Source organism: Diabrotica virgifera, chromosome 8, assembly GCF_917563875.1.
Source record: "Diabrotica virgifera virgifera chromosome 8, PGI_DIABVI_V3a".
NCBI classification, from domain to species: Eukaryota; Metazoa; Arthropoda; class Insecta; order Coleoptera; family Chrysomelidae; genus Diabrotica; species Diabrotica virgifera.
The window spans coordinates 169976379-170000207 of NC_065450.1; the positions used below are offsets into that span (position 1 = coordinate 169976379).

Sequence of the window (23829 nt, forward strand, 5' to 3'; positions counted from 1 at the left end):
ACCTCGAAATTTTTAATATATCAGTTTCCCACTTTAAAAATCATATTTCTTCCCTAACTTTTTAATACTTTCGGCCAGAGGTTTTGTATTGTGAATAGTGTTACATGACCTGTATGTATTAGATAACTCAAAACCGTTACACCTTGGAACATTTCTGAATTGATTTAGGTGATATCTTTTGTTTGTAATTGTACTGACCTATATGTTATTTTATTATTTTTTTTTCTTTTTTTGTAACTATACTACTCATAGAATTATTTTTTCTCAAACCACTTTGTTATGTTATATTATGATAATTTATGATATATAATTGGTTAACGTTAACGTTATATAATTTAGAACACTGTAACATTTATATCTGAATAGGGCTTGCCCGTGAATAAATAAGTAAATAAATAATTCGTGAGCAATTTTGGTTAGATACCCACCCTCATTCCTTTTATGAAACTCGAATAACAGAAACTTCCTAGCTACTGGGAAAAATGCATACAGAAGGAAGGAATGTATATAGAAAAATGAAGTATTGTTTAATTGTTGTAATTATAATTCAATAAAATAGCAAAGGTCCATTCATATTTGATTCACCCTCGTAACTATAAAAAAGATGAGGAAGTGACTTATCAATTCAATCTGTTGAATTTTTTTACTTGCCTGGCAGTAGTTCTATGCACAATGATCTAACCATGGCTGCTGTGTTGGTATCATGGTGCATGTACTGAAGAATAGGTATGAGTTGAAGTTTCATATTTGCCGGAGTCGACTGTCGTTGGATCATGTCTGACACTTTATTGCACATACTTATCGCAAATGTTCTGAAACATACATAGTAAGAAGTATAACAACATTACACCTAGTGCAACAACATTTAAATTGCTACAGAATATGGTTTTGTTTTGTAAAACATTTCTTCATTCATTCATAACAAGAACAATTGTATAAATAAATTCAAAAATATGAGTCCTTTGACTTAACAGATAGACAACCTTAGGTATTATGGCAAAAAAATTGACTGATCTAGGAAGAAGGGATCAAAAGCATCACTAAAAGAATAGGAAACTGAAAAAAACAAAATACGGGATAGATTCAAAAATTATTTCTAAGAACTAATAATGAGCATTTTTTAATTATTAAACATATTTCAGACAGTTTTTCAGATTAAATGTGGTTTTAAAATAGAATAGATATTTATATAGGCTGGAATGGTGTGTTAGACATATAAAAAACGGATTTATGAAGAAACTTCAATATTGTCAAAAATTTACTCTAGTTGTTTCTGAAATTACCTATTTAAATTAGACAACATTTGTGAAATAATGTATACTAACACATTCACTATGACTTTTACTAAAAAATATACTGTCTTAAAAATCAACAGGATACTGTCCCCGATCAGAGTCATACATATAGTCTGTTTTTAAACCAAGGGGAGTAATTCAAATTTCCTGCACCATAAAGCTTGTTTGTAATACTTGGTCCAACCTCAGGCAAGTTTACTCCACTCTTATCAAATTTTGACACTAATGACTTATAAAATTTTGACACTATTGGCATTTCATAGGTTAATTAGGTTATATCAGCAATTTTTGTATCAGCAGTTTTTATATAAAAATAAGCTGTTTTTAGGGCTCTTTAGCGATGTATTATTGTTTGTTTTTTAACCAAGAGGAGTGATTCAAATTTACCACGCCGTAATGCTTGTTTCTAATTGGTCCAACCGCAGGCAAGTTTACTCCAGTTATTAAATTTTGACACTAATGACATTTATGAAATTTTGGCACTTCTGTCGTTTTATGGGTTAATTAAGTATATCAGCGTTTTTTTGTGTTTTCTGCATTACTCCTTTAATTTTTAGATTTTTAGTCCACTTTTATATAAAAACAGTTGTTTTTAGAACTCCTTAGCTATGTGTTAGTATAATATAATATGTATGGATTATCATCGAAAGGTGATATGATCAACAAAAAAAGAAGACAAATTTGGTGACTTTTCTAGTAACTTTCTTGGGTGTGAATCTGTCTTTTTAGTTTACTCCTCTTGGTTAAAAAATCAACTATAGTACAATATAATATTTATGGATTACTGTCAAAGGCCGATGTGTTCAACCAAAAAAGAAGATGTATTTGGTGATATTTCTAGTGACTTTCTTGGGTGTGAATCTGTCTTTTTAGTTTACCCCTCTTGGTTTAAAACAAAGCTTAGTAAAGTATGACTTTGATTCTGATTGATCGGAGTCATATACAGCGAATGTGTCAACATATATCCTGTAAATCAAGAATGGCAAAAAAACTTAAATCGCTTCTCAGGTAAAATTTCAAATTTATGACATAGTGATCTTTTTCTCTGAAATACACAACTATTCTATTCAAAAATTTTGTTAATAGGGCTTTTCATCGATTGTCATTTGTTTGGAGCTTCTGTAATGTTGTATAATCTGTGTAAGCTGTTGTATAATATTAATATACACGAACTATACGACATACGACGGAAGCTCGAAACAAATGACAATAGATGAAAAGCCCTATTTCACTAACTTTGACTGTGCTGCAAATTGTACAGCTCCATAAACTGCTGCTTCAACTTCAACACTGTCATGGGAGTCTAGACTGCTTCTTATACAGTGATGGATTTGTTGCCTTTCTGGTATAATAGCTGCAACTGCACCAAATATTCGCAAAGTCACAGCTCTAGCGATGGGATCATTACTATGGATTACACTGTATATTCTTCGTACAAACTCATCAACATTCGAGATTTTGTCTAAATGCTTTTCACTTTGCTGGCATACTCGTAACACACATAAACGAAGAAAATTATTGCTACAAATTAAAAAGTGGTCAACTAGATATACCTAACCAGTCAACACTTTCGCTGCACTTATATTCAGTCAGTTCCATATGGAGATAATATGAAAATAACCCTATTTAATTCCACAGGTTGTGAACGCCAAAAGGCATCAGCAGTGCCCGACTCTAGTAGCACAAAACGCCTTCTGGCGTCAGTGGCAGCGAATGTGTTAACATGGTTTAGTAAACTACATACCCCATTCTAAATACATCTGCTAATTTAAGGAGAGAAGCATTGATTAATATTGGGAATGGATATTTTTCAAATAATTTTGGAAATCTCACAATTGCTTCACACTGTTCGCCTACTTTTCCTGACCGAAGCCCTATAAGTAAGATTAAGATACAGTGAGTATTTCAAACAATACCTATACTTTAACAAACCTTTATCTAATTCTGTTAATGCAGAATTTGCATCTTGGTCAGGTTCACCCAAGCCATTTTCATTAAAAGCACTTACTCTCACTCCGATCATTTTATTTCGTTATAACATAAAGGTTTAATTAAAAATGGAAATACATATAATTATCACAAAGTGTTTGCATAGGTTTAATCATAGAGAAATAACAACTCCTTGTTATTTGGGTTTAATATTTTGGCATCTTCCTTATTCTGCCGAAACAAGTGTGAACTTAGCAGCACATAAACTTCAAAACTGTTTCTCGATCCAACTCGATGTTTCATTAGCGGACAAATCGAAACAATTTTTTGTAGGGCTTAAATAAATAGACCAAAATTACTTATTTTTTTACACGAATATTGTAGATTTTTGATTAAATTATTTACTAATTGCTAATTCTGTTATTTTTAGGTTCTTTTAGAACTGTTACTATAATTTAATTCCGCTCTGTTGGGAACCAATTGTTGTGTTCCCTTGCTGGGAACAAATTGAAATTTGTAATTTACTTCTATTCTTTGCTTCTGTGCTTCTGTAATTTCAAAAGAAGTATTTGTGCAATCCTAAAGAAGCAGTTTTAAAGATTTTAAGATTGTTTATAATTTATTCTTATTTATTCTTATTGTAATTTATTTATACTTATTTTTAAAATTCCTACAACTTAGATAGTCCTGTCGCCAGGGGGGGTACAACGGCCTCGTTAATTCAGATGGACTTACCCAAGTTTTTTTTATGTATTTTGACCCGTAGAACACGAATTTTTTGGGTAACAGTTGATCCGGATGTCGATAAGATTGTTATAGACCAAGAACTTGAGGAATCAAATAACAGCGATTTTTGGCAAAACAAAACAATATTTTGTATTTTTTGGGTCATTTTAAGCAAAAAATATTTGTACAAGTTTTTTAGTAGGATGCACAGTTTTCGAGATAAACGCGGTTGAACTTTCAAAAAATCGAAAAACTGCAATTTTTAAACCCGAATAACTTTTGATTAAAAAATAAAATAGCAATTCTGCTTAGCGCCTTTGAAAGTTCAAGTCAAATTATGTCGGTTTTGATTATTTGCATTGCTAAAAATTTATTGTGTTATTGTTAAACAAAGCTACAAACAACTAGTGCGTGAGTGATGTTTCTATGATTTCTCATTTAAAATCGAACGAGTAGGTAGAATAGGTACTAGTGCAATCAAGTCTATTTCTACGTTACATGCGTTAAAACGCATGTAAAAGCACGGGAAACCCTACGTGTTTATAGCTTTGTTAAACAATAAAAAAACAAATTTTTACCAATGCAAATAATCAAAACCGATATAATTTGACTTAAACTTTCAAATGCGGTAAGCAGACTTGCTATTTTATTTTTTAATCAAAAGTTATTCGGGTTCAAAAATTGCAATTTTTCGATTTTTTTAAAGTTCAACCGCGTTTATCTCAAAAACTGTGCATCCTACGAAAAAACTTGTAGAAATATTTTTTACTTAAAATGGCCCAAAAAATACAAAATATTGTTTTGTTTTGCCAAAAATCGCTGTTATTTGATTCCTCAAGTTCTTGGTCTATAACAATCTTATCGACATCCGGATCAACTGTTACCCAAAAAATTCGTGTTCTACGGGTCAAAATACATAAAAAAAAGACTAAGTTTTCACTCTAATGGCATATAACATATCCCACCAGAATGAAAACAATGGGAACCTTCTCTGGTTATTCATTTGTGGTTATTGTTATCAAATTGAAAATGGTTATTCATTTTTTACATAAAAAAAACTTGAGTAAGTCCATCTGAATTAACGAGGCCGTTGTACCCCCCCTGGCGACAGGACTAAGAATAGAAATTCAATATTATAGATTTTAAAGATTAGGCTCTCACAATGGAAATTCAATAGTGACCGTCAATGGAAGTAATACATTTTAATTATCTTAATATATCTATATATATTAATATATTTTAATTATAATTATAAAATAGCAAAAATCGCGCCCCGTTTATTTATTTAACAGCTTTGATAAATTTAACATGAATTAAGGTAAGACAGCTTACATTAAATTCTATTTTGACCACCACAATCGGATGACCATGGTTCTGCTTTTCAGCGTTTTCAGAGCCGCCTGTGGTATTTCCCGAAACGAACTGAATATTCGTGATGTTGATTATAGCACATTATAGTTACTTTCGAGTATTCGTTACAAATCGTTACTTTTGTATAAAGTAATCATTTACAGTATTCATTACTTTGATTACTATGATTACTTTTGTTACTTTTCTATTTGAGTACCGGTAATTATCAGTGGCGCACCCAGGGAGGGGTTTTGGGGGTTAAAACCCCTCCCAGGGCATAAAAAAAATATACAGAATAGTAGAAAAATGTAACTTGTCATTCAGAAACAATACAAAAAAACTTCGGTGCCCAAGCGAAGCTAGGACAAATAATCCCCGGACAAATAATTCCGGACGAAAAATCTCCACAAATTATCCCTGGACAAAAAATTACAAAAAATCCCCGGACAAATAATCCCCACAAATTTTTTTGGACAAAAGATCCCCACAAAAAAATCCCGGACAAAAATCCCCAAGAAATATGCTGCCGAATAGTTCTCTAAAAATTTTCCCGTTAATGCAATCGACTCAAATGATTTTCAGCCTCAGTGCATGAGAGCTATAGCAATCGCCATGAAACCGCTTTTCGGCACGAAAATAATGATTAGCAATTAAGATTAAGCATGAATCAGTTCCCATGAAGCATAAGCAGTTTCCCATCTCTAATTGAATTGGTAAGACGTGTTTATGAGTGCTCGTAACTTTTATCAAGTTTTGTGATTATTACGGCTATAATTAAAAAGCTTTTAAAGCGCCAAAGAAACCATAAAGTGACAAAGTGAAATTGTGCAGAAAGTGAGCCAAGAAAACAAGCAGAATAATTTGTAAGTACAATTTCTTATATCTACATTTATTGAATAGAACAAAAATATCGCTTGCAAATTAAAGAACTATAAAAACCAGAAACTAATTAGTTCTGATAAGGTGACTTGATTTTGAGCCATCGAGGCGGGCTCGCCACTTTTTCGCAAACCAAACTGTTACAAAATAACGATTGGACTATTAAGTAACGGGAGTGAATATAAGTAAGTGAAAATAATCTGTATGTGTACAATTTCTTATATTTATTGGGAAAGAACAAAAATATCGTATGCAAATTAACGAACTATAAATAACAGTAACTATTTAGGTTTGATAAGGTGAAGAGCCTCCGCGCTTTTGAGGCGGGCTCGGCACTTTTTCGCAAACCGAACAGTGACAAAACACCGATTGGACTATTAAGTAACGGGAGTGAGTAATACATGCACGCTGCGCCACAAAAAATGGCTTCGAATTTGTTAACACCGGTAAAAATAATGGATAGATACAAAGTGGATTCGGACGACGACACATCAGAAGACCATAGAAAGAGGAACAGAGAAGAAGAGGAAGAATTGTTCCAAAAAAGTAAAAAAGTGTCTAGATCGCCTAACAAAACCCGTAACGAAGATAATAAGCTCGATCAAATTATTAAAATGATGCATGACTTAACCACAGAAACAAAAAATTTAACAACGGAAGTAAAAGAGATAAAGAATGAACAGAGAAAGTACTGGGAGGAATTAAACGACCTGAAAACAGAATTGGAGAAAGTTAAACAAGAAAACCAAACTAAACACAAGGAGAAGGAAGAAATGAAAAAAGAACTAAACGATATGAAAATACGTGTACAAAGACTAGAAAAGGAAAGGAAAGTAAATAATGTTGTAATACAAGGCTTGCCAATAGATACAATCGATAGAAATGCACTGAAACAAACTGTAGGAAACTTCATGGAAAAAGAAATGAATATCAATGTTCAAATCGAAGAAGTTATCAAACTGGGAGAAAAAACATGTTTGGTCAAACTACAGAACAAGTTTGAAAAAGAAAAGATCATGCAAAATAAAGCTAAACTAAAACACATAAAAGGCAATAAAGTATATATAAATAATGACATAACAAAAGAAGAACTACAAACACAGAAAAAAATAAGACAAGTCGCAAATGAAGAAATCAATAAGGGTAAAAGTGTTACAATAAAATATAATAAATTAATAATAGATGGAAAAACACACAAATGGAATCAATACAGCAACCAGCTAGAAGAAGACCAGGGAAATCCAAAAAACTAACAGAAGACGAAAATACACAAACAAAAGCACAAATCACGACAGACAAGGCACAGAAAAAGGAATTGAGCAAGGACGAAAATAGAAATAGAGCAAAAACGAAAGATAAACATGAAATAGACATAAGAGAGAACATATTTATAGGTGCATGGAATGTAAGAACCCTACACGAAACCGGCAAATTGGAGCAGGTAAGCCAAGAGATTGATAAGTACAAATTAGACATTGTCGGACTAAGCGAAACAAGATGGAATGGTAGTGGATCAACCCGAGTAGGTGACCAACAGCTAATGATATATTCTGGGAATACGGATGTAAATGACAAACACGAAAAGGGAGTGGCAATACTGCTAACCCAAAAGGGGAGAAAGGCTCTAGTAGAGTGGGAACCAGTGTCAGAAAGGATTATTTGGGCGAGACTGAAGGCAAGATATTATAACATAATAGTAATAAATGTATATGCTCCCACAAATAAAAACGACGAAAACGAGAAGGAAGAATTTTACGAGCAACTACAAACAACGTTTAATAAGATCAATAATAAATATAGAAGAGATATAAAAATAGTAATCGGAGACTTTAATGCAAAAATAGGAAATGATAATAAAGGACATGAACATGTGATGGGAAAGGAGGGAATCGGAGAGAGAAACGACAATGGAAATCGATTAATCGAATTTTGTGAGCAAAATGAACTTTTAATAGGCGGAAGCATCTTTAAACATAAGCGGATACATAAGGAAACATGGAAATCACCGGGAGGGAGATACAAGAATCAAATAGACCACATAATAATTGAATATAAATGGAGAAGCTGGCTGCAAGATGTCAGGAGCTTAAGAGGTGCTGATGTGGGATCAGACCACATGCTAATCAAAGCGAGACTAAAAATGAAATTAGCCAGAGATAAAAACCAAAAAATCAGCAGAAGGAACAAGTATAACGTTGATGCCCTAAAACAAGAATGTATAAGAAATAAATTCAGTGAGAAACTGGCAATTAACCGAACAGTATCACAACAAACTGGAGAGTCAGTCGAAGAAACATGGAAATATTTTAAAGAAGTGATGACGAATACAGCAAAAGAAACAATCGGATTAAAAAGAAGACAAAATAAAAAATGGATTACCAAAGACACTCTACTACTGATAGAAGAAAGAAAAAAGATTAAAGAAGAAATTCTACAAAAGGAAGGATCGAAAGAAGAGAGGGCACTTGAAAGGAAATACAAGGCAAAAAACGCAGAAGTAAAAAAACAAGCCAGAAAAGATAAAAGAAACTATATAAATGAGATGCTAAATATATCAGAAGAAGCAGCGAAAGAAAACGACTTACGAACACAATATACAATCATACGAAACTTAACAGGAAAAGCACAACGAAATATACGAGAAGTAAAGGATAAACAAGGAAATAGGATAAAAAATGAGAAAGAAATAATACAAAGATGGAAGGAATACTTCGAAGAGATATATGCTAAGCATGAAATAACTCAAATCATAGAAGATGAAGTAGAATCACCAGAGCTAGAAGTGAATATTGGAGAAATTACAATGGAAGAAATTGGAAACACCCTAAAACTACTAAAAAATGGCAAAGCCGCAGGAATCGACAATATACCCATTGACATAATAAAAGCAGACACCGAGCAGTCAGTAGAGATGCTACATACACTTTTGAATAAAATATGGACGGACGAAGAATTGCCAAAGGAGTGGAAAGAGGGATTGATTATAAAAATACCCAAAAAAGGAGACCTGAGCAAATGCAACAATTGGCGTGCAATAACACTACTAAGTGCCACATCCAAAGTGCTGACCAAAATCATTTTGGAAAGATTGAAGCCGGAACTAGATAAAAAACTGAGAAACAACCAAGCAGGCTTCCGTTCCAACCATTCCACTATTGATCACATTTGCACCCTTAGAATTATCTTGGAACAAACAAATGAATGGAATAAAGATATAGATGTGAGTTTTATCGACTTCGAAAAGGCCTTTGACCGTGTAAATAGGGCACAGATGTGGAAAATCCTTAGATTATATGGGATACCACAAAAAATCATAAACTTTATTAAACTCTTCTACGAAGGATACAAAGCCAAACTAGAACATTCAGGTGAAGTAACAGAAGAAATATCCATAGAAAGTGGAGTCAAACAGGGTTGTGTACTATCCCCTACCCTATTTATTATTATGATAGATTGGGTAATGAGGACAGTAATCGACGATCGAACAGGCATCAGGTGGAACCTTTTCAAACAGTTAGAAGATCTCGAATTTGCAGATGACATCTGCCTTATAACTGAACACCGAAATCATATGCAAGCAAAAATTGACAAATTGGCACAGTACTCCGACACGATCGGACTTCGAATAAACACAGAAAAAACTAAACTTCTAAAAAATAATAACCATCCAAATAATAAAATAATGATAAACGCTAAAGAAGTAGAAGAGGTAGACAAGTTCACATATCTGGGATCTGTCATGGAAAGGAGCGGAGGGTGTAAAAAGGATATACAGACGAGAATAACAAAGGCGCAACACGCATTCAACGCTTTAAATAAAATTTGGCAAACAAACGAAATATCGGAAACAACAAAAATTAAAATCTTTAACAGTTGCATTAAAAGTATACTACTCTATGGAGCAGAAACATGGAAACAGGACGAAACTACAACTAAAAAACTACAAACATTTGTAAACAAATCTCTAAGAAAAATCCTGAAAATATACTGGCCAAATAAAATAACTAATACAGAACTATGGGAAAGGACAAAGCAAACTAACGTATCTACTACAGTCAAGGAAAAAAAATGGAAATGGATCGGCCACACTTTAAGGAAAGACCAAAGCAGCATAGCAAGACAAGCACTTGAATACCAACCAGAGGGGAAAAGAAAGAGGGGCAGACCAGACGACAGCTGGAAAAGAACAACAACGAGAGAACACGAAAAAATTGGACTAAGATGGGGCGAAGTCAAAAAGAGAGCAAAAGATAGAAGAGAGTGGAGGGAATTAGTTCACAATTTATCCAGAGAATAAAAACAAAAGAAGATGCGCTGTCCCGGCCAGACAGCAATCTTACACTTTTGGCCAAGAAACGCATAAGCGCCCAATACTCCACAAGGAGGGATGGAACGAGAGAGAGACACTGTATATTCTTCGTACAAACTCATCAACATTCGAGATTTTGTCTAAATGCTTTTCACTTTGCTGGCATACTCGTAACACACATAAACGAAGAAAATTATTGCTACAAATTAAAAAGTGGTCAACTAGATATACCTAACCAGTCAACACTTTCGCTGCACTTATATTCAGTCAGTTCCATATGGAGATAATATGAAAATAACCCTATTTAATTCCACAGGTTGTGAACGCCAAAAGGCATCAGCAGTGCCCGACTCTAGTAGCACAAAACGCCTTCTGGCGTCAGTGGCAGCGAATGTGTTAACATGGTTTAGTAAACTACATACCCCATTCTAAATACATCTGCTAATTTAAGGAGAGAAGCATTGATTAATATTGGGAATGGATATTTTTCAAATAATTTTGGAAATCTCACAATTGCTTCACACTGTTCGCCTACTTTTCCTGACCGAAGCCCTATAAGTAAGATTAAGATACAGTGAGTATTTCAAACAATACCTATACTTTAACAAACCTTTATCTAATTCTGTTAATGCAGAATTTGCATCTTGGTCAGGTTCACCCAAGCCATTTTCATTAAAAGCACTTACTCTCACTCCGATCATTTTATTTCGTTATAACATAAAGGTTTAATTAAAAATGGAAATACATATAATTATCACAAAGTGTTTGCATAGGTTTAATCATAGAGAAATAACAACTCCTTGTTATTTGGGTTTAATATTTTGGCATCTTCCTTATTCTGCCGAAACAAGTGTGAACTTAGCAGCACATAAACTTCAAAACTGTTTCTCGATCCAACTCGATGTTTCATTAGCGGACAAATCGAAACAATTTTTTGTAGGGCTTAAATAAATAGACCAAAATTACTTATTTTTTTACACGAATATTGTAGATTTTTGATTAAATTATTTACTAATTGCTAATTCTGTTATTTTTAGGTTCTTTTAGAACTGTTACTATAATTTAATTCCGCTCTGTTGGGAACCAATTGTTGTGTTCCCTTGCTGGGAACAAATTGAAATTTGTAATTTACTTCTATTCTTTGCTTCTGTGCTTCTGTAATTTCAAAAGAAGTATTTGTGCAATCCTAAAGAAGCAGTTTTAAAGATTTTAAGATTGTTTATAATTTATTCTTATTTATTCTTATTGTAATTTATTTATACTTATTTTTAAAATTCCTACAACTTAGATAGTCCTGTCGCCAGGGGGGGTACAACGGCCTCGTTAATTCAGATGGACTTACCCAAGTTTTTTTTATGTATTTTGACCCGTAGAACACGAATTTTTTGGGTAACAGTTGATCCGGATGTCGATAAGATTGTTATAGACCAAGAACTTGAGGAATCAAATAACAGCGATTTTTGGCAAAACAAAACAATATTTTGTATTTTTTGGGTCATTTTAAGCAAAAAATATTTGTACAAGTTTTTTAGTAGGATGCACAGTTTTCGAGATAAACGCGGTTGAACTTTCAAAAAATCGAAAAACTGCAATTTTTAAACCCGAATAACTTTTGATTAAAAAATAAAATAGCAATTCTGCTTAGCGCCTTTGAAAGTTCAAGTCAAATTATGTCGGTTTTGATTATTTGCATTGCTAAAAATTTATTGTGTTATTGTTAAACAAAGCTACAAACAACTAGTGCGTGAGTGATGTTTCTATGATTTCTCATTTAAAATCGAACGAGTAGGTAGAATAGGTACTAGTGCAATCAAGTCTATTTCTACGTTACATGCGTTAAAACGCATGTAAAAGCACGGGAAACCCTACGTGTTTATAGCTTTGTTAAACAATAAAAAAACAAATTTTTACCAATGCAAATAATCAAAACCGATATAATTTGACTTAAACTTTCAAATGCGGTAAGCAGACTTGCTATTTTATTTTTTAATCAAAAGTTATTCGGGTTCAAAAATTGCAATTTTTCGATTTTTTTAAAGTTCAACCGCGTTTATCTCAAAAACTGTGCATCCTACGAAAAAACTTGTAGAAATATTTTTTACTTAAAATGGCCCAAAAAATACAAAATATTGTTTTGTTTTGCCAAAAATCGCTGTTATTTGATTCCTCAAGTTCTTGGTCTATAACAATCTTATCGACATCCGGATCAACTGTTACCCAAAAAATTCGTGTTCTACGGGTCAAAATACATAAAAAAAAAGACTAAGTTTTCACTCTAATGGCATATAACATATCCCACCAGAATGAAAACAATGGGAACCTTCTCTGGTTATTCATTTGTGGTTATTGTTATCAAATTGAAAATGGTTATTCATTTTTTACATAAAAAAAACTTGAGTAAGTCCATCTGAATTAACGAGGCCGTTGTACCCCCCCTGGCGACAGGACTAAGAATAGAAATTCAATATTATAGATTTTAAAGATTAGGCTCTCACAATGGAAATTCAATAGTGACCGTCAATGGAAGTAATACATTTTAATTATCTTAATATATCTATATATATTAATATATTTTAATTATAATTATAAAATAGCAAAAATCGCGCCCCGTTTATTTATTTAACAGCTTTGATAAATTTAACATGAATTAAGGTAAGACAGCTTACATTAAATTCTATTTTGACCACCACAATCGGATGACCATGGTTCTGCTTTTCAGCGTTTTCAGAGCCGCCTGTGGTATTTCCCGAAACGAACTGAATATTCGTGATGTTGATTATAGCACATTATAGTTACTTTCGAGTATTCGTTACAAATCGTTACTTTTGTATAAAGTAATCATTTACAGTATTCATTACTTTGATTTCTATGATTACTTTTGTTACTTTTCTATTTGAGTACCGGTAATTATCAGTGGCGCACCCAGGGAGGGGTTTTGGGGGTTAAAACCCCTCCCAGGGCATAAAAAAAATATACAGAATAGTAGAAAAATGTAACTTGTCATTCAGAAACAATACAAAAAAACTTCGGTGCCCAAGCGAAGCTAGGACAAATAATCCCCGGACAAATAATTCCGGACGAAAAATCTCCACAAATTATCCCTGGACAAAAAATTACAAAAAATCCCCGGACAAATAATCCCCACAAATTTTTTTGGACAAAAGATCCCCACAAAAAAATCCCGGACAAAAATCCCCAAGAAATATGCTGCCGAATAGTTCTCTAAAAATTTTCCCGTTAATGCAATCGACTCAAATGATTTTCAGCCTCAGTGCATGAGAGCTATAGCAATCGCCATGAAACCGCTTTTCGGCACGAAAATAATGATTAGCAATTAAGATTAAGCATGAATTGTAATTTCGATTACTAAATTTCGAATTTCAATTCCATGCCGAAAACTTCAAATTTTGCATAACAAATGAGTGTGAGTTTTTTTCAAAAATCGTGGAAGATATGGGGAATGCGCTAAGACTGTGGGAACCATGTTGTAATTATTCGCTTAAATCTTTTACTCACTCTGCTTTTAATAACTATGTTCAAAACATTGCCTATTCGTGATGAAAACTGCTGGTCCTGAAAACGATAATCTTGATTGTAATGCACAAAAACCTGTTACTTTTTGCAAATTTAACGCCAAAAATATTTAGTTATTATCATCATCAATGGCGTTATAACTCTTCGAGTACCCTTGCGAGTTGTTTACTATATTGCCTTCCATGTGTCGGTCCTGTGCCACTATTTCCCATTGTCTCACTCGCATTTTCTCCAGATCTTCTTGACTGCATCTTTCCACCTTTTTATAGGCCGTCCTACAGACTTTCTCCCACCTGGCCTCTCCCCGAGCAGCTATGTCTGGTTTGATTTTTGGATAAATTTTTCGCATGGCATATTTAAGGCTAGGTTAAACAACAATGGGGACAACGGATCTCCCTGTCTCAGTCCAGAATTTACGCAGAAAGCATTTGATATTTCCCCACCTCTTCTAACTTGTGCAAAGAAGTTACTTATAGACATTTGCGTTACCGCAGTTAGTTTCTTGGCTACGCCCAGCTCGACCATTGTATTCCATAGTGACCATAGTGTACATAGTGTAGGATAATTAATTGAATCATACGCCTGTTTGAAATCTATAAAGATCTGATGCACGTCTTGAGTATACTCCCATTCCTTTCAAGCATTTGTCTAATAGTAAACTAAAGTTTACTAAAGCTAAACATTCTTAATAACGCAAAAATTGTTCATGGATGCACACAGATAATAGGTAATGTTTTGAATTTAGTTATTCAAGTGAGCAAAAGATTAAGCGAATAATTAAAACATGATTCACACAGCTTCAGCTCATTCCCCATATCTTCCACGATTTTTGAAAAAACTCACACTCGTTTGTCATGTAAAATTTGAAGTTTTCGGCATGTAATTGGAATTCTAAATTTGGTAATCGAAATTACAATAATTCATGCTTAATCTTAATTACTTAAATTACTTTTAATCATTATTGTCGTGCCGAAAAGCGGTTTCATGGCCATTGCTATAACTCTTATGCACCGAGGCTGAAAAACATTTGAGTCGATTGCGTTCACGGGAAAACTTTTAGAGAACTATTCGGTAGCAAATATTTCATGGGGATTTTTTGTGGGAATATTTTGTCGAAAAAAATTTGTGGGGATTATTTGTCCGAGATTTTTTTGTGGTGATGTTTTGCCCGAGGATTATTTGTCCTGGATTTTTTGTCTGGGGATTTTTTGTCCAGGGATAATTTGTGAGGATTTTTTGTCAGCGATTAGTTGTCCGAACCCAGCCCAAGCCAACCCCCCTAGAGGAAAATTCTGGGTGCGCCACTGTAATTATATCGAAAATCGTATTTCTCAGTAGGTAGGTATTTTGTATAAAGTAATCATTTTTACAGTATTCGTTACTTTGATTACTATAGGCCGCGTCCCACCATCAAATACTTTGATCAAAGTGGTTTGAGCAAACTGAAAGTGACAGTTAGTGACGTCACATCCTGAGTGTTCATTGTGGATAATAATGAAAAATTTTAATTTTAAATAAAGTACAAACAAGTTACACAACTCAATACAAAAAATTTCATCAAACTAGACTGATAGTGAGAGCACATATCTTTAGAATTTCAAAAAAACTGCAATTGTGACGTCACTTTGACGTACTTCCGGAGTTTGCTCAAACTGTTTGATCAAATTATTTGATGGTGAGACGCGGCCTTATGGTTACTTTTGTATTTGAGTACCGGTAATCATATCGTGAATCGTATTTCTCAGTAGGTAGGTATTTTGTATAGGTATTACGGTATAACAACGACCTTCACCGACCTGTTTAAGGGATAAAAATGATTTGATTTCTATGATTATTTTGTATTCGAGTACCGGTAATCATATCGAGAATCGTATTTCTCAGTAGGTAGGCATTTTGTATAGGTATTCCGATATACTTAATTATAACGACCTTCACGAAGTTCGAAGTAATCAGAATAATCAAAGTAATCAAAGTAGATACAATAGTCCTTACTTGCTCTGTTACGATTGGTACGAAGTAATCAGAGTAATCAAAGTAATCAAAGTAGATACAATAGTCGTTACTCGCTCTAATACGATTGGTATGAAGTAACGAAGTAATCAGAGTATTCAAAGTAATCAAAGGTGTGGGACCGGTTGAGTTCAAAAAATCTTCCGCGGAATTTGAAATACAACGCAGCGCATGATTACCCGCCGCGCACGATGCCCCCACTTTCCCTTACTCCGAATTCTCTTTGTGTCCAGATAGATGTGGCTAACGCATCCGTACGCATTTAATAGTTTATTTATATGCATATACTTCGATAGCTTGGATTCAGTTCGCTTCGGGATACACCACAGGAGTCTCTGAAGATGCTGAAAAGCAGAAACCAGGGTCAGCCGATGGCGGTTTTCCAGGATCGAATTTAATCTAAAGCTGTGTCTTTCCTTATTTCATTTTACTCATTTTGAGTACTATAAGGAAGCAGAATTCTGTTGGAATTTATATATAGATAAGCGGACAGGTGATGAGTGTATTGTACAATATACAGCCTACGACGTAGGATCTTCCATGTCCGCTATATTTATCGGCCTCTGTGTGTTGATAAATTTGTAAAAAGCCCAGGCAACAGATAGTTACCAAAGATTCTGCACTCCGATTTATAGAGAATTAACCTGAATTGTTACAATGTAACTCAAACGTTAACTACACTAGAGCGTTCCTTTGTTTAGTGTGTCACATCCAAGATTTTCGTTTGACACTAGTCAGTGTAGCTGTAGCCTACACTCAAGTGATATACATACTAGACAACAAAGGAATAGACCTCATTTTTGTCTTTTTTTTTTTAAATTTTTTTGGCTTGGTCATTCAGTAAGTCTCAATCAAAAGTAAATATATTAAAGACTTTGTCTTCTACCTACTCATTACAACTAAAGCAATAAACAGATTGCTGCGATTTAATCGGTGCGTCGACGACACGATTTATCTCGCAATATAAGCGACAGCGTTTTTTCATGTCATGAACACACTGCTGCGATAATCGCTGTAACGACGACATGTTTTGTCTAATTATTGATCACATTGAACTGACGACTACAGCAAGTCTGGAATGGGTTCTTCAGAGTTGATCTTACTAGTTGCTTTAGCATAATAAATAATAATAAAATAATTGAAGTGAATAAAAACTCTAAATTAAAATACTTGGTGAAATACGAGATTCTTTTATCTCTTGACCTATTTCATTCCATAATTTATCGTTATTTCTGATGTTTTTATTATCCTGGTGTGCCAAATAATAAAGAGTTGGATAATTTTAACCAATTATATTATTTTCATTGTTGGAACCATTGTAAAATCGCAACGACGACGACAGAAAACGCAGCCGGCTGCGACAACAAAATACAGTCGAACCCGCTTATTAGAGTACCGGTTATAGGCATATCCCGGTTTAAGGAATAGAAATTTGAGGTCCCGAAACGTTTCTATTTACTCCTTAATAAATTTATCCGCTTATAGGAATATGTTTTAATTAATTAATATCGGTTAATCGAATATTATTCAAGTGGACGAACAACTTTTTATTCATATTTTCCAAAAACATTAAAATTATGTCTGGGTTATTATATTTTTCAGATAATAAATAGTTTATTACGCACCAGTTGGATCCTTTTACGAAATACAACAGGCCATAAAATACCTACTTTTACTTGTCTCGCAAAACTTATAAAAATTTCTATTGCGACCTAACTCTAGGCCAGGAACCGAAGCTTTTCACCTCGCAATTTTTACAGAATGGATCGATTTGCTTGAAAATTTGAGAATAAGTAGTGGATAGTCCAACGATCAAAATCTATATGATGCCGAAAGGCGCTTTTACCATGGGGGTGGTTGCCACCCAGGGGCGTCATTTGAAATTTTGTTTGGGGGGCAAGCACTATATATACAATACATTATATATGATGTTATGATCAATATTGATGTATTTTTTGTAATTTTCAGGGCCAGGGGGGGCAAATGCCCCCCTGGAGGCCCAAATGACGCCCCTGTTGCCACCTCATCTCAGGGGTGGAAATTTTTGAAGTTATACTTCTTTACCGGCGATATGAGGGTGAATTTTTATATGTTAAAACCTATGATCCCGGCGCATGCGCATTATAACTTTGTTCTGATTGGATGTTCAAATGACTTGTCAAAAATTATTCAATATGGCGGCTGTGGCACAGCTGTACGTAGTTTGATTATTTTATGGTTGTTGCGTTTTGAAATTTGTGGGAAAAGAAACAAAGTTAGTTAATAGTTATACTGCCTTTTTAAATAGTTTTCATATACCTATATTTTTGGACTTTTGGACTATTTTGGACAAGGAAAACTCATTCTAATTTGGTAAGAAGTTTTTATTATAATCATATTGTAATTATACATTTGGATTAGGTTGGAATACATACATTTATTTTCTCAAGAATGGGGATTTTAGAGAGAAATCCCAAATTAGGTCCGATTTTTATTTTTAAATTATGATTTTTTGGCGTAGATTTATTTATCTAGTGGGTATGTAATGCTTTAATTTACATACTTAATTTGATTATCAACAAAAGTTCTACCAATCTTCATCTAATATATTGTTTTCTTACTGTTTTGTTATATTTTAATATTTTCTTCTACAACGTTTAAACTACATAATTTAATTATATTCAAAACAACTGTCAAACAGTAAAACGTTCAGTTACGCTATTTTTCCACATGACAAATAATGTGGAATTGGACGAGTGAGTCTAGGCTTCGATTACGAATCAAAGCGCCCCGAAATTCACGGGTTCGATTCCCGATGCAAGTTTTTATTTTTTTTTATTTTTTTATGCATTATATGATTGTAAGTATATTTGTTATATATTTTTTTTTCAGAAAATGCGTATTTAAAATTTTTGCCAACAATTCAGAAATAATTTTTTCTTTGTGGCATTTTTCAATGTGTTTGTGTGCGTTTTATTCTTTTATTTTTTTAAATTTTTGGTATTGTCTTAAAAATCACATAATATGTAGTAGAAGTATAACTTCTTACGTGCGTACAAAGTACACACACGTTCTTTTTTTATTATATTTTGACCACAAAAGTTGATAAAATCATTCATTCTAAGCAAAAAATGTTCTATACTTTTTTTGATAAAATTAATAGTTTTCGATTTATTTGCTATCGAAAGTGTTAGTTTTGTATAGAAAAAAACAATGTTTTCGATATACTTACTCATTTATGATTCACTCAATTTTTGCCATAGAAAAAATTTTTTCAAACCAAGTTCTTGGGAATTAGATAACCTACAATTTTATATTAAAACATTTTGTCCTATCTCTGATGCTAATCTTTCTATTCTGAAGAAAATGGCATTTTTTACCAAACTACAAAAATTCGGTATTCGCTTTTAACTCCAGTTTTTTTTTAAACTAATCATTCTAAGCCAGCCACACTTCTATATTCTATTAATAGTACATAAATAAATAAGAATGAGTAAGGCCAATGACTAAAAACACCGCTAACTTACATTATTATGCTTCCAATTGGATTTTTCCTTTTTCTTTCAAAAAAATATATTCATTTTTTAACCGTAACTTTTTTACTTTTTATCTTAGAAAGTTTGTTAAAAATTATTTGATGGGTTTTTATAAGATCTATAAGACTATTAATATTAAATCTTTTGAAAATCCTCAGTAGCAAAAAGAGGTGACTTTGAAAGGGTTGGTAAAGGTGGTTTTTGCATGTTATTACAAGTTTTAATTGTTAACAGCTCACTCAATTTCTACCGTAGAAAAAATTCTTGAAAACCATATTCTTGGGAATTAAATAAGCTACAATTTCATATTTAAACATTTTTTCGTATCTCTGATGCTAATCTTGATATTCTGAAGAAAAGGCCATTTTTTCCAAACAACAAAAATTCGTCATTCACTTTTCACTCCAGTTTTTTTTAAAACTAGTCATTCTAAGCCAGTCAAATGTCTAGAACCTATTAATAATATATAAATAATAAAGACCAATAAGGTCAATGACTAATTTTACTTAGGGTGGTGATTAGGGGGTTGCTTGCGATCACTTTTTCGCTGAGAAAAATAGGGACTGACATTCTTTTCATTATAAGTCACTAAATTTTTAAGCTAGAGACTGTTTTTATTTCTGGAGATAGATATTTTTAAGTACTTTAAAGTAGTTTGAACAAGTTGTTCTCGAAAAATGCATAGTTTTCCCGTCTTTTGATTTGAAACTACAATATTTAGCACTTGACGAAGAAGAGCCATGATATAATAAAGTATGTATAGCTCGATTACTATATTAGTCTTAAAGAAAATTAAAAAACGGTTTTGTTTATTTTTTCAAAAGGTACATTTTTGTTAAGTAAAGTTGTTTTGATAAAACAAAAACTTTTGGAGTTATTAGCAGAAAACTTATTAAAAACATTGACTTTTTCGATATAAAACTAATACTTTCGATAGCGAATAAATGGAAAACTATCAATTTTATCAAAAAAATGTATCGAACATTTTTTACTTAGAATGAACGTCTTTACCAACTTTTGCGATTAAAATATAAGAACAAATTTCCACCCCGAGATGGGGTGGCAACCACCCCCATGGTAAAAGCGCCTTTCGGCATGATATAGATTTTGATCCTTGGACTATCCACTACTTATTCTTAAATTTTCAAGCAAATCGATCCATTCTGTCAAAATTGCGAGGTTTTATCCTATTTTAAGCTTCATTACTTGGGCTACTCGTTGCAGTTATAAATTTTATTGGTTAATGGTTTATTGACTTCGACAATACAATGGCAGACAAGAATAGAAATGTTCTCTTTTATTGATAACCCGATAAACCCGACACGAGTTTGAATATTTTAACAATCCGTTTTTTGACAGCCAATGTGCCAATTCATCAAAACACAGAATTCGAGAAAATAAAGGACGAATGTTTTTAAGAGTTGTTTCTTTTGACGATAATTTATCCGTTTTCGAAGATACTGCATGAGGATTTAGAACAAAACAATGAAACCACCCAACTCAATATTAAAGCGAAAGATGAGGCAAAAGATGAAGATTTTTTCGATTTTGTGGATATTCCATCCAATTTGGTCAGTCCTAACCGTTTGTAATATTATAAGATTTCTGGAGGGCCAATTCAATGTAATTTTTTCTAATTTGTACAACTTGAAGATTTTTCAAAAAAAAAATGAGAAGTAATTTTGGTGTATGCATTTTAAATAAATAAATAATGCATAAATATATACATGTTTTTACACACATTTCATGCTTATATTAATGGATTTATGCACAGAAAATGTAATTTGGTTTTTTAATAAAATAAGGTACACTGCTGTATCATTGACATAAAAGGACCTAAAACCATATAAATATAATGTAAATGTAGGTACATACATAGTATGTACTTTTATTATATAGGTCTATTCAGTAGGTACACTTATTTCTATAAGCCATCAATGATCGGGTATTAGAATATCCCGGTTATAGGAATATTTTTGCTTGGCACGAAGGCTATTGTTCGACTGTATAACGCAGTACTAACGTTATCGCTGCGAGATATCGAAGCACCGATGTGTTGGTTCTCGTTAATCGCCGTGGCCGTTCGTCTCGCGAAAATTTCGCATTGCGATGTTATCGTCGACGCAACGATTAATCGCAGCAATCTGTTCAAGCTACATTTTTTGATTGTAACATTTTTTCTCTACGGCGTACAGATTATTGGTAAATCGATGTTTTCCGTCCCCGGTCTTTTAATTGGAAACATTGGAAACCCGTAGATAGGGTTGGTAAAACTTTTTGCACCTTGCAAAATTGACATTTTCAGCAAAATTCGGCTTGTTCCTACGATTTTTAGAGGTCAAAATCTCTTATGACTGAGGACTAGTAGATGCATGAGCATGATACTATAAATAACATTTATTTATAGTATCATGAGTAGATGATATATCATCTACTCATATTATATATATATAGTATATTCGGGCCTGCCGAATATACTATATATATATATTATATATATATATATATATTATATATATATAGTATATTCATATTATATATATATAGTATATTCTATATATATATAGCCTATATATATATATATATATATATATTCTATATATATATATATATAGTATATTCTATATATATATTCTATATATATATATAGCCTGCCGAATATATTATATATATATAGTATATTCATATTATATATATATAGTATATTCTACTCATATTATATACATATAGTATATTCGGGCCTGCCCGAATATACTTTTCCAAATTATTATATTCTGTATATTTTCTAAACCCCCAAAATAACAAGCCCCTCCGCCCATCACACCTCCTTAAAATACATCATGGTCACAGAATAAAAAAAATTGTTCTGTGATAAATGTTAGGTTGTCACTTTTTAAAAATATTAGGTTAGATTAGATTTTATAAAATAGTTTTACATTATTTATGTTTTATTTTTTTGATAAAAGAATTATTAAGAAATCAGTAAACAATCCGCTCAGCGATATTCTATAAATAAGACATGTTATGATAGTACACAGATAACAATTAATTAGTGACGACAATAATATTACAAGTGCTTTATTTTTCTACAATACCCAGAGTCCCAGAGTAAAGTACTTTTCTGATTTTCTAGCAGCTGTTAATTTTTAGTAATAACATGTCTTTAAATACACTAGCAAAGTTAAGCAAAGTCGGTGCCGAAATTGCAGTAAAAAATGCAAATAAAAGTATCCTTTTTAAAGTAAACAATAGATTTTACCAATGAAACATCCCTTAATGGGTGTAGGAGTGTAGGAGTAGGATTGTCTAGTTGTTATATGAAGACACAAGTGCATGAAGGGTCTATGTGACATTTGCAAGTTATTGAGAAAAATTAAGTTAAAAGTTTTTATACTAGAATTTTTTTACTATCAGATCTAAATAGATTAAATTTATCCGATAGGTAGTCCTAAAACTAATCTATTTACGAACAATAAAACAAATTTTTTTATTTTTTTACATAATATATTGTGTGCATACATTCTTTATGCACTTACATTTTAAAATTCAGTGTGTACATAGATCCTTTACATTTTAGTAACTTCGAAAATATTAATTTTTAAACACGTTTGACTTGTTTGAAAGATTTCTAGGTTCGAACAACATACTTTTAACAGAAAAATCATGTTTTGGAAAATTGTCACATAGACCCTTCATGCACTTGTGTCTTCATATACAGGGTGTAACAAAAATACAGGTCATAAATTTAATCACATATTCTGGGACCAAAAATAGTTTGATTGAACTTAACTTACCTTAGTACAAATGTGCACATAAAAAAAGTTATAACCCTTTGAAGTTACAAAATACAAATCGATTTTTTCCAATATATCGAAAACTATTTGAAGTTTCTTATTGAAAACGGACATGTGAAATTGTTATGACAGGAACATCTTAAAAAAAATATAGTGAAATTTGTGCACCCCATAAAAATTTTATGGGGGTTGTGTTCCCTTAAACTCCCCAAACTTTTATGTACGTTCCAATTAAATTATCTAGTTTTTATCTATGTAGCTTTTATCTAAAAGCTAGTTTTTATCGAGATATCTTGAATATTTGTCAAATCCACCATAATATATTTTTATACTAGTAAGTATGATTATAAAGGCCTGGTAATAATATGAACATTTATTTATAAATTACAGTTTGAGGTATATTTTAAAACATAAAAAAGAAGCCACATCTCGATAAAAGGTGCCGTATCGAAAAAATACTAAGGGGCTAAAAAATGTTAAAAGCAATT

The 23829-nt window shown here is 32.5% G+C and overlaps 3 protein-coding genes across 4 annotated transcripts in view; 1 reads left to right on the top strand and 2 right to left on the bottom strand.

Moving 5' to 3' along the window:
* LOC114338407 (integrator complex subunit 7) overlaps positions 1-3492 on the bottom strand; it is a 68873-nt gene extending 65381 nt beyond the window's left edge. For both annotated transcript variants that reach the window (XM_050658590.1, XM_050658589.1), the window contains exons 1-4: positions 3228-3492; positions 3040-3169; positions 2532-2816; positions 652-812 (exon numbers count right to left, since the gene is read on the bottom strand). In XM_050658590.1, coding sequence (XP_050514547.1) covers positions 652-812; positions 2532-2816; positions 3040-3169; positions 3228-3318 — 667 coding nt within the window. In that variant the 5' untranslated portion in view covers positions 3319-3492. The remainder of the gene's footprint in view (positions 1-651; positions 813-2531; positions 2817-3039; positions 3170-3227) is intronic.
* A 7008-nt stretch (positions 3493-10500) lies between these two features.
* LOC126889886 (integrator complex subunit 7-like) lies at positions 10501-11374 on the bottom strand. Its single transcript, XM_050658595.1, has 3 exons — positions 11099-11374; positions 10911-11040; positions 10501-10687 (listed from the first exon to the last, which is right to left on the bottom strand). Exons 1-3 carry the CDS (start codon positions 11187-11189, stop codon positions 10516-10518), a joined length of 393 nt encoding a protein of 130 aa, XP_050514552.1. The 5' UTR covers positions 11190-11374; the 3' UTR covers positions 10501-10515.
* An 11051-nt stretch (positions 11375-22425) lies between these two features.
* Positions 22426-23829, top strand: part of LOC126889884 (glutaryl-CoA dehydrogenase, mitochondrial) — a 29975-nt gene continuing 28571 nt past the window's right edge. The window contains exon 1 of the mRNA XM_050658592.1: positions 22426-22774. Coding sequence (XP_050514549.1) covers positions 22705-22774 — 70 coding nt within the window. The 5' untranslated portion in view covers positions 22426-22704. The remainder of the gene's footprint in view (positions 22775-23829) is intronic.

Bases quoted from the DNA above. Each gene is read 5' to 3' on its own strand.
- LOC126889886 (XM_050658595.1), bottom strand. From the start codon at position 11,189: ATGATCGGAGTGAGAGTAAGTGCTTTTAATGAAAATGGCTTGGGTGAA. The intron at 11,041-11,098 runs GTTTGTTAAAGT...TCTTACTTATAG, and splicing joins ATTAACAGAATTAGATAAAG to GGCTTCGGTCAGGAAAAGTA. The intron at 10,688-10,910 runs GTATGTAGTTTA...TTTAATTTGTAG, and splicing joins GCAGATGTATTTAGAATGGG to CAATAATTTTCTTCGTTTAT.